Below are 12,040 nucleotides of genomic sequence, written 5' to 3'. Positions count from 1 at the left end.
GGGCCTTTGCTCACAGGGGCTGAAATAAATGGTCCAAGGTGTGTGCTGGTTTTAGGGTTACATGACTGCTGCAGTGGTCATGTGGTGAGGCAACAGTCTGGGGACTGACTAAGGGATGCCATTAACTCTGGGTATTTTTGGAACCATGAGGAGAAATTACATAGTTATTACACTGTCCTCCTAGAACCTCAAAAACTGTACATCTCAAGTATCATCAGTGACCTGCCCAATTTCACTATTATCTCTGCTCATGGGATTGAAGTTATCTATTGGCATAGTGCCCACTCAAGGCCCTCCATGATGCCAAACCACCATAGCAGTGTGGCAGAACAGCCTTGTGGGGAAGGGAGGAAGACACTTTAGTCTTGTATGCTGCAGGGGTGGGCTCCATGCTAGCTCCAAACAGATCAGCACAGAGGGTCAATCCAGCACTACTGAAGTCAATGGGAGCTTTGCCACTGACTTCAGTAGGTGCAGGATCAGACTCAAGGGGAGAACTGGGGTAGGTCTGTATTCTGCTTACGGTAACTCATTGGCCAGGAACCACCCTGCCATTATTTCAGGCCACAGGCTGGAGGAAGCACCATGGAAGTAATGCACTATAGCCTGCTTGCAGATTGGGGTATTCTATCCCTTCTGATCCCCAACTTAGTTTCTTGAACAAGTCCAGAGAAGAGTGAATTTCACCCACAAGGAATAAGTGTACTTTACTCACCAATCTGAATATATGAATGTCCTGGGTTCTGGTTACCAAATGAGCATTCTTCGCTGTACAAGTAGCTGTTTCTAGCTTATCCCCGGTCAGCATCCATACCTGAAATTAAAAATATTTTTATATCCCCAAATTAACACAAAACCTAACAAACACTATGTTTGCAGGGAACTTCTAGGAACTCTGGGCCTTTATGCATGCATGTAAATAGACCATATTTACAACAGAAAACGTGTGGTGTTCAACAAATTCCTCTATAACAGAATCCCATTTAAAAAGGGCAGGGAATTCCCCTAATCACAGAGGAATTAAGGGGTTTGAAAAATGCTGCAGCATCCAGTGGGTTATGAAATCTGCACATTTTTCCACCTGCCATTTCAAGACTTCACTGATAAAACACAAAACATAAATGGAAGAGGCAGACCCTGTGAATGTATCCCCATCCTCCGCAAGTTTTATCTTTAGCCCCAGCTGCAAATAGATCCTGCATGGCCCTGCCTGAAATATAGATGATGCAACTGCAGTTAGCTCACCACCCGCATGTATGGAACAAACTAAACATAAGAATGGCCATACAGGGTCATTCCTATGGCCCATCTACCCCACTATCCTGTCTTCCAACAGTGGCCAGTGCCAGCTGCTTCAGAGGGAATGAACAGAATAGGGCAACTTATTCAGTAATTCATCCTCTGCTGTCCAGTCCCAGCTTCTGGCAGGCAGAGGTTTAGGGGCCCCCCCAGCATGAGGTTGCGTCCCTGACTCTCTTGACTAATAGCCATTGATAGACCTATCCTCCATGAACTTATCCAGTTCTTTTTTGAACCCATCACAACATCCACTGGCAATGGGTTTCATAGGCTGACCATGAGTTGTGTGAAGAAGTGCTTCCTTACATTTGTTTGAAACTTGCTGCCTATTAATTTCATTGTGTGACCCATGGTTCTTGTGTAGTGTGAAGGAGAAATAACACTTCCCTGTCTCTACACCATGACTTTATATGCCTCTATCATTTCCCCCCCTTAGTTGTCTCTTTTCTAGGTTTAACAGAACCAGTCTTTTTAATCTCTCCTTGTATGGAAGCTGTTCCATTGCCCTAATTAAATGAAAATGAAGACAGTGTATATGAAAACAATTCAGTCATTAAACAAGGACACTAGAAAGCAGTGTGACCAGCAGTTCTGACCAATATTTGTTATAATCTGGAAGCGAATTTCTTCAACTGTATAAATATTTGGGGTTTTGGCTATTCTTTACCTGGTGCTTTTAATTCCCTCCAGGCCTTCCCCTGTTGGAGCAGATCAAATAAGGATCCACTTGTTTGTTTCACTCACTAAAAGGAGTTTAATAAGCTAAAACCCAGGTAGGACACTTATTGTAATTAACAAGATAGTATAATAAAGAAATAAAGAAAACAGATAGCAGTCTTGATTCTCTACTGACATGCAGAATCCCAAAGAACATGAGCCGCAGAACATCTACTGTAAATTGCAACACTATGTATGCAGTTACTAACAGGGCTATCCATTCAGCATCAAGGCAGTGACTTTAGCCAAGTTAAAAACAAAAACAAACATTTTTGGACCAAACCATCAAGATTTAACTAATAAAAATCAAAATATTGCTATGGAAACTACGGGAACTATATTCTGTTTGTTTGACCTACTCACTGACGTGCAAAGTTACATTAATATTAGTTTTAGCTTTGATGCTATCTCTGTTTATTGAGAACCTCTTCAACCCCCTCCCCCCACCCCCCCCCAAAATAAAAACACTTTGAGAGTTCAGGTAAACTGGGTACTGTACCTGAAACAGCCTGGTTTGATTCTGCAATACAACGCGAGGTTTTGTCTATTTTCTGTTTGAAATAGGCAACCAGAATGGTAACCTTTTTCCAACTCTTCACCCGCAACTCTAAGTGCTAGTTCCAGACCACCCCTGATTTTGTAAACCTAGAACCTGACTGACAAGATTTTGGGGAAAGGCAGAGTCAAACTGTAATCATTCCTGGCTTTGACCATCTATGTATGGCTAATTCTGTAGGTGCTGAACTTATGGAAATATATAAAGCCAGAAGGCATAAAAAAAAATCCTTGTGCATTATTGTTTTTGGTTCAGACTCCCTCTGGTGGCTATATATCACGGCATAAACATTCATATGCGTGTGCTTCAACCTCAGTGCTCAAAAACTTGCACATTATAATTTGGGTGCCAGAAGAGAAAGGAAATCAAGCCGAGCTAACTTTAACTGTGTGTTTCATGCAGCCACTTACAAGACTAGCTTGGCTGACTCTTTATACTTATCTTACATAGATACCATTCTGTCTGCATATTTGGTTTCTTCGTATATTAAAAAGTTTTGGGCGAGGGTGACACATTTTAAGGTGCTCAGCTAGTACTCAACACTTACAGTGCTTTATATAGTCAAAACTCTGTACAAAAATATTAGCTATTAGATGATAACATGATATAATCATTGAATCAGAGCACATGGGGTCATCATTTGCATGTCCTGTTGCACTTCCATTAACCAACAGAGCAGAGCAACATTAGATAATAAGGTTGTTTCTGGACTGAACAATATATATATATATTGGGGGAGGGATAGCTCAGTGGTTGAGAGTTCAATCCTTGAGGGGGCCATTTAGGGATCTGGGGCAAAATCAGTACTTGGCCCTGCTAGTGAAGGCAGGGGGCTGGACTCGATGACCTTTCAAGGTCCCTTCCAGTTCTAGGAGATGGGATATCTCCATTAATTAATTATTATTATTATATATAAAGAGAGAGAGAGAATAGAGTTTCTTTGTTGCTAGTGTCTTATTCTACAGCCAGTGGAAAAAGAATTTTACACCAACAAGATTTCACTTATCGCTGCTGCTCACCTATTGCAATAGTCACACTCAATGGAGATCAGAATTTTATGGGGGTTTATTATCAGACAGACTCATTCACTCCAAATGTTACATTCCAGAGACTCTCCCGCCAACTCTCTGGCCATTATCATCAATTGCACTGTCAGACTGAGGTTCTGCGTTCCATTTCTAGGTTAGCCAAACCTTAATGCCAGCATTTCTCAGGGTCTCCAGAGTGGGTCTGACATCCATCTGCAGCTGATCCTCCACTCCAGTCAGACACAGCAGCTCCATCTCCATTTCCAGGCTCTCAATCACAGTGGCTACCTTCAGTGAGCGATCGTGCACACTTAGCTTCGCCTGAACGTAGCGTGCCTGAGAATAGCACAAGACAAAAATCCAGTCACTGTAATTCAAACTAAGAGTGTTTGTGTGTCTGTGGAATACAGGATTAAACAACACGACACAACTCAGGCCGCTCAAGGCCACAGGCTAAGTCCACCTCAAGGGTGTCCTCTGTAATGACTGGTTAACGTTAACCCTACAGTGCAAAGACAAATGAGACTAAACAAGTCTTTCCTAGGAGATCCTATAATTCTGTACACTTATTATGCAAATCTGCCAGTTAGATGCACAGTTACCTGATCTGTGCTCACAAATAATTCTTCTGTATACACAAAATTTGCAAGTGCTATTTCAGAGATGGATCTTGAAATTTGGCTCATGTAGACCAGATTGCGGTAAATAGACAAATCAATCTGCCAGAGTTCCATACACAAGCAACTGAAGCCCCCATTTCCCTGAAAGTACACAGGATTCCTTTGACTCTCTCTTGTTTTGCAAATGTCAGGATACAAAATTGAAGATTCAAAATGTCAACACAAACTTTTTCAGTAAATTTAAACATGGCTAAGCAGCACTGAATGTTGGCAGAAGTAAAATGGTAACAACAGAAATCTACGGGGCAGGATTCCTGGGCTGCAACTCCTGTGGAATCAATCTCTAGAATGGGAACTTGTGGAAATGGCAGAAGCAATGGCTAGGGAGTAGCACTGCTTACACACCACTCCGTAGACACCTCCAGCTGATTAAAAGAGCAGCATGATGGTGATTATGACATAAAGAGTGGAGAGATGAAAGCAGATGCTATAATCAGAACTCTGTGGGCATCACTTACATGATTATAAAAATACAAACTTACTTCAAAGTCTTGATACTGCTCCTCAGTCAGGGACTTCTTCGCTACAACAAGAACCCTCAGGCCTTCCCTAGCCATGTTACCACACTGGAAAGAAGTGTCATATTGTAAACGATCACCTACATCGCAACTTAACTGATTCAGAGATTGTAACAGTAGATATGATGCTAACAAAATAATTGTTCCAGTCAAACAACCCAGCTGAATACATAGCATCAGATAAACAGCATGATAAATTAACCAGGGAAGAGGAGAGCTCAAAATCTATTTGTAGGCTGTACCACTGATCGGGAACGATGCTCCTCTCACAGCAGTGTCAAACTGGCATAAGTAACTCCACTGGCTTCAGTTCCTCCACTGATCTCAGTTCCTTTGAATATATACCAAAGTAAGAAGGGATGCAAGCCCATGGTTTCAATAAGCACTGTATCTTTTGTTCACAAACTATTTAAAGAAATACTACAATATTCCTATGTAGTCAGATAGAAAAGGAACCATTTATATCTGCTATTGTGGAGACTGTTCACCATTGCCAGCAATACGATGGAATGCGTTTAAGCAGGGAGGTTCAGAAAGACTTAAAATCAAAATGCAATTATTGGTTTTCCAGTAGTTTAAAATAAAGCCAAGTGCAGAATCAGGCTCAGTTACCCAAGATAAATCTTGTGAGAAAGAGGAATTACCAGACAAAGAACAAGAAACCTGGACCAGTGACTACCCTAAGCTTGGACAACGTCCATTTTGTTTACCAGAGTTATCCTGGACTAAATGGACTGAATTCGCCACCTGGCTTCCTTTTAAAATTGACTAATACTGTGTCTGTATCTCTGGCTACAAGTTAAACCAACCAAAATGCCAAACCAAACAATCTTTTTCCTGCATACATTTTAACAGCTACCTCAGCCTGCTCCACCAAAGTAATGTCGGAGGCTTAGTCATGGGTTGCCATGGAACAAGCAGCACCTGCCTGAAGAAGTAAATATTCTACATCTAAGAAAGTGAGACTACTTTGTACCTCTTCCTCTAGCCAGTCATTGTACTGCACGATGCCAGCCATGACAACGTCGGCTCCCTTCATGTAGAAAGTGATTTCTCCCGTTGACTCATCCTGAGAGAGAAAGAAAATGGTGAAAGATTATGGGTTCAATTATCTACAGCAGGCAGCAAGATACTTCATGCAAGGATTATCAACTTCTTGGTCAATAACAGGTGATACTGGCTGGGCTGTATTCACACTATTCTATATGGAAAATAGTCATCCCCTTCCTAACTCTAATCATTAATGGTCTAGCGTAACCATGACACTGGTGCATTTTGTTTTCATCCTTGAAATCAACTTTGATGTTTACACTTAACAGGGGGAAATTAAGTAACAAATAAATTATTTTACTCTATTAAATTCCAATCTTAACGGCTCCCTGTATTATAATTATGCTGTATATATAAGTACAATTAAAACTCAGGCCTGCCACAGAGGGATTAGGCTACAGGCTTCCTCACCTGATGTGACTAATTTGTAGATTGTAAACAATGTATATTTACACTGTTACAAATTCATAATCCTTTCTGAGCAGGCAAATGTCCAAGGAGGTCACAGTTATTAGTATGGTGGGCTAATGGAAACACTGGCAAACTCTGCAAAGGAGGTCAAACAATGTGCAAGGAGAACTTGCATCGTAAACCAAGATAGCATCTGCGGATGGAGGGGGGAAAAAATATGTACAGAACAAAAAGATGAAGCTTTGGAGAGAAACACCAGTGAATGAAGAAAACCAAAATACTTTCCAAAGAAGACAGGGAATAGGAAAAAAATGCAATGTTTGCAATGTACTCACTCCAATTTACATTAGATGATGCAAAATTACCTTGTCTTCTAACAACTACAGAAGCCAGTTAAATGGTGATATGGCTGACACTATATAAAAATAAAAAACCCTGCCTCAAGGATGCACTAGGAGACCCAGAGGAAATGGGGAACTAGGGGTTTTGTTTTGTTTTTTAATCTTTCCCCCTCCCCATTTCTCATCTGACAATTCACTAGGGCAGAAAAGACATTTTACTGATGGGGTTAGTGAGGATGGGCCTCGCGGAATAGGGACTGGACTGAGAAATGGGAGAGGGCCTGGCATGCTGGTGTTGGGGAGGGTGCTTTCCACACACAGGGCGCAGCATGGAAGAAAAAGAATTAAAATGGGAGTGGAAGGAGGAAATAGATTCCTTTGCTGAGGAAACTTCCTGGGAGCTGTGGACACTCAGTATCTCTTATTACCAAGACACTTTTTTATTCAGGTCCCTACACTGGGAGTAAGGTGCTTAGCTTTAGCTGCTTGTGTTTGAACACTGTTGCTCAAGTATTTTTGAGACCTTTACCAGGAACATGTGGTGGTTCTTACAGGTGCATTACAAACTATTTCTGATTGATGGTGTTGACTGCCTGTGTGTCAATATGCACAGTTCGTACATCTCAGAGTTCAAGTTTTACAGGTCACAAGAAAACCCAGAACACGCTTAGTTTTAAAAAATTAAGCTTTCTGGCATTAGCAAAAGATTTATGTATTAAATTATTTGATTAAAGAAAAAGTGTTTAACGACATCTCTGTAGGAAACTGAATAAAGACTCCACTTCCTGTGCTATAGAATTGGCTTAAGATAGTTTATAAATTTTGTCCAATATAAATATTGTATCAACTATCTCCTTGCATTAGTCATTTCCTCTTGCAGAGTTCAACAGGAGGTTAGCACGTTCTCATATTATGGTAAGATCACACTATAAATCTACAGAGAGATTTGCCAGTTGTATTGTTTTAGAGCTACATCTTTTTCCATCGTGGTCTGATTCTGGCCATGGTTCAAAGGCCTCTTTCAGTTCCAGATATGACAATAGTGCTATCTTTGTTGCAAAACAAACATCATCATTCCACATGTGTGTGGGGGGGAAAAAAACGCAGAGTGGAAAATTTTGTGATCAACAAACAAATATCTTTTTAATGCAATCCTTTTCTTAACATGAAGATAAGCAAGTAAACAATGCTGTAAAGAGGGTGGCTGCTTTGTTATAACAAGACTTCTTAGAACTGGAATAATAAACCACCAGACAATGACAGTTGATCATGTGTAACAAGCAAATATTGCCAAACTGTCTTAAATGAGGCAACATCTGCTACTTGTGAACATACGTTGCCACCTTAGTCCTCATCTGCTAAAGAAGTTTAAAAGTTATCATAGTAATAATACAAAGAGACCCTTTACAAGAGACAGCAGGCAGGACCACAAGGGGAAGCAGGCATCTCTGAGAAGAAGTTCAACCACACATTTTTTTGGCTCTGTGTAAGAATCCTTGGATGAAATTCTATGGCCTGTATTATACAGGAGGTCAGACTAGATGGTCATACTGGTCCCTTCTGGTGCTAAAATCTGTGTGCGTCTATAAGAACAAGTGGGACAGGACGAAATTAGCTGTATATCTTATTCAGATATTTTTCTGAAGCTGTATATCTTATTCACATATTTTTCTGAAGTCTTACAGAAGTTTACAGCTTCAAGGAAGAGATTTTAGAATTGTTTTTCCAACTGTGAATTTATTTTATATGCTTAGCTTCTCAATAAGCTATTCCCCCACCCAAGACTCTTACCAACAGTTAAGACACTATTTTTAGAATTAATATTGATGAAATAACTGGTTCAACTGCACCCAATATATTTGGTGGCTTGTAGGTAAAAAATAATATTTGGTGCCTGCACTGGTATAAATATATAAAATTTTACTTGACAACTAGTAATTGTTGAGCAAAAAAAGTTTTTTCATAAAAAGGAACGAAAACTTTGTTTGAAGGCAGGAGTTCAGAGCATGCAGAAACACAATATGTGGTGATACCCATCTAGTTAGCACCCACTAATTAAAATCTGCTTCAGTTCAAAACAGAAGACAGAGCTCATTTGGTTGTTCAGTCACACAACATTGAAGGAACAGGGTTCACAAGCCCATCGGACAGGGGCCAAGGCTTCCATCCTGACACCACAACAGCATAATATACGTAGACACTCAAGATTTGAGACCTGACGATGTTCCCAAATGCAGTGAACGAGAATTCTGCCATGGTCTTCAGAGGGATCATACCTAATATGCACTGTATATTAGAAATATTTTTAATTAGAGAGGGAGAGTTGTGGCTTATAGTTACCTTAAAAACTAGGATGGAATTCAGAATCCTGGCCTGGGAGGTCCAATGCCACTCTAAGTGATAGTCAGATTGTCAGAGAGGAAGGAAAAAAAGGAAGCTCACTAAGGCTCTCCTTTTCAGTGAAGATAAAGAAAAAGTTCAGAATGTTTCAGGGACACCCATCTCTTTGCGGGGATGGTAAGTGAAAACCTTGATGAAATTCAGGTCGGTGACTGTTAACCACTTGCTGTTACTGCAATGGAACAAAACTAGTAAAAAATTGGGGAGAGGGAGGAGATTTTGTTGAAAATTTTCCACAATTTTGTCAAATTTCTTTGTTTCTATCTAGGTCTCATATAGACCATTTGGACGGTGCCAACCCACCTGTTTAGAAATAATCCAGCTGATGAAAAGGAACACAGCACTCGCTATGTTTCTATGAGCATTTGGTGACTGCATTGTCCCAACTAGGTCTAATATCAGACACTTGTTGGAACAAAGTTATGAACTGTATCCTCGAGGATATCCAGTTGTTTTTTAGATTCCTGTATTTATCATGTACTTCTGATTACCTCACTTGCACTCTGACCAGTAGTCTATTCCCCTTAGGACTTATTCTATTGTTCCAAAACATGGAGCAATTCCAAATACAGGGTTTTGTTTTTTTTAAAGCTAGCCTGCCAATAAAATTCTCTTGTTTCCCCTCACTCCTAGCCCCCAAAAGGTGCCAGGGCCCAGGCCCCAGAATGGGAAGCACTGAGTCCTGAACCAATGGCAGATTCAAGGTCTGGAATGCCACCAATGAGATGGGACGTGATATTAATATATTGATGGTGCTGTATAAATCTTTTATCAACACTGCCTAGCTCCTTACTCACAGTTTAGCTTATTGACACTGTCATATGTTCACATTATATCTTAATCTGTATGTCAACAAAAATTAGGGAATCAGATGCATGCTAAGCTTCTCCAATGAATTACTTAGCTTTTTGTTGTATACCATCCCCACCATTGTTCAACTTCACATTATCTGTTTAGACTGTAATTTCTTCTTGCCCCTGCATGTCTGCAAAAGCATCTCACTCTTGTGGTGCTATAAAAAACTATAAAGCATGAGACAATGGAATAAACTTAATTAATGTGACTGTATAGCAGAATTTCATATGGAAGACGCTAACCTAAAATACTCACCTACAAATACAAGAAAGATTTGTCTTACCATTCTAACCTGTAATACTAGAGAGGTACAAGGCCCTTCCTAGGCCATGTCTTTGCTGCTAAAAAGATACACTTTTAATTACAGGATAACTAAGTTCACATGAACTATCTTAGGGTAAAAACACAGTGAAGACAATGCATGTTAGTTTTACCACAATGTAAACTAGATGAGGTCAGCACTATACTACCGCTTGGGGCATGGGTTTGGGTTTTTTTTTTTTTTTTTTAACCTCCAGATAGCTCACATGTACCCAGCGGTAAAAAAACCAAAAAACAAATACACCTAACATGCATGAGCTATCTGGAGGTAAAACTGAAGAGCATTGTCCTCAGTGTGTTTTTAACCTCAAGATAGTTCATGTGCGTTAGTAAAAAATACATCTTTTTAGCAGGGCAGACACCTCACTCACTATTCATTTAAAGAGTGGGGAGGTCCACTAGGCTGAACATAGGCGTGAGAACCAAAATTATTTGAATTCTAGCCCCAGCTGTAAAACTACTCTTGCTGAAACCTTGGGGAAGTCCCTTCAACTCTGCATCAGCTTTCTCATCTGTGGAATGGGGAGGGATAGTTTTCCTTTCAAGGCTATTGAGGATTAACTGTGGGGCCCATCTTGGTTGGTCTTCAGGCACTACCAAAAAATAAATAAATAAATAAATAATGCTGCACTTTGATAAGAGAGCTAAGAATGTTTTGAAAAGGTTTAAATATGGGTTCACCAGTTTGTGAGTAGGTAACAAGCATCAAGAAAAATATTAACAGTTAACAGACTAAGAGGGGAAAGAAACAGAAAAAACCTGCATAATCACACTAACCCAGGAACCTATCCTTGCAACAAAGCCCGTTGCCAACTCTGTCCACGTATCTATTCAGGGGACACCATCATAGGACCTAATCACATCAGCCACGCTATCAGAGGCTCGTTCACCTGCACATCTACCAGTGTGATATATGCCATCATGTGCCAGCAATGCCCCTCTGCCATGTACATTGGCCAAACCGGACAGTCTCTATGCAAAAGAATAAATGGACACAAATCAGATGTCAAGAATTATAACACTCAAAAAACCAGTCGGAGAACACTTCAACCTCCCTGGTCACTCAATTACAGACCTAAAAGTCGCAATTATTCAACAACAAAAACTTTAAAAACAGACTCCAACCAGAAACTGCAGAACTGGAATTAATTTGCAAACTGGACACCATTAAATTAGGGTGGAATAAAGACTGGGAGTGGATGAGTCATTACACAAAGTAAAAACTATTTCCCCATGCTAATTTCCCCCCTACTGTTACTCACACCTTCTTGTCAACTGTTTGAAATGGGCCATCCTGATTATCACTATAAAAGGTTTTTTTCTCCTGCTGATAATAGCCCACCTTAATCAATTAGTCTCATTAGAGTTGGTATGGCAACCCCCATTTTTTCATGTTCTGTGTATATATCTATCTATATCTATATCTTCCTACTGTATTTTCCATTGCATGCATCTGATGAAGTGGGCTTTAGCCCATGAAAGCTTATGCTCAAATAAATGTTAGTCTCTAAGGTGCCACAAGTACTCCTCGTTCTTTTTGCATATTTTCCACTGTTTCTAACACTAGCTCCTTTTTAGTTGAATCAGGTTTTTGAAAATCTGGGTCTCCACTGTATTAGTGCATAGGACCAAAATAAAGAATTAGTGTGCAAATGCATATGTAATTGCACATCTAATTAGCATATGCAGTTACGGTCATTGAAGACATAAGAGAATTGCATGCACAAATGCACCTGGTTACCCTAATTCCTCTGGGAAACCCCATGCACCAAGTACTTCAAGGAAACCTCTGTTCCAGAAAAAATGCTTATCATAATAGCCAGCAGGGCACAGAACAAAGAAAGGAAATCACACAGTAATTTGT

General features: G+C 40.1%; 1 protein-coding gene across 1 annotated transcript in view; it reads right to left on the bottom strand.

Moving 5' to 3' along the window:
* The window catches only part of ATP9A (ATPase phospholipid transporting 9A (putative)), a 90,560-nt gene that overhangs the window by 17,816 nt on the left and 60,704 nt on the right, over positions 1-12,040 (bottom strand). Inside the window, exons 16-19 of the mRNA XM_054045263.1 lie at positions 5,775-5,867; positions 4,763-4,846; positions 3,766-3,936; positions 716-814 (exon numbers count right to left, since the gene is read on the bottom strand). Coding sequence (XP_053901238.1) covers positions 716-814; positions 3,766-3,936; positions 4,763-4,846; positions 5,775-5,867 — 447 coding nt within the window. The remainder of the gene's footprint in view (positions 1-715; positions 815-3,765; positions 3,937-4,762; positions 4,847-5,774; positions 5,868-12,040) is intronic.

The sequence above is a fragment of the Malaclemys terrapin genome, chromosome 12 (assembly GCF_027887155.1).
Source record: "Malaclemys terrapin pileata isolate rMalTer1 chromosome 12, rMalTer1.hap1, whole genome shotgun sequence".
NCBI lineage: Eukaryota > Metazoa > Chordata > Testudines > Emydidae > Malaclemys > Malaclemys terrapin.
Note: the sequence above shows the minus strand (reverse complement) of the source record. Positions and strands in the feature narration are given on the sequence as shown.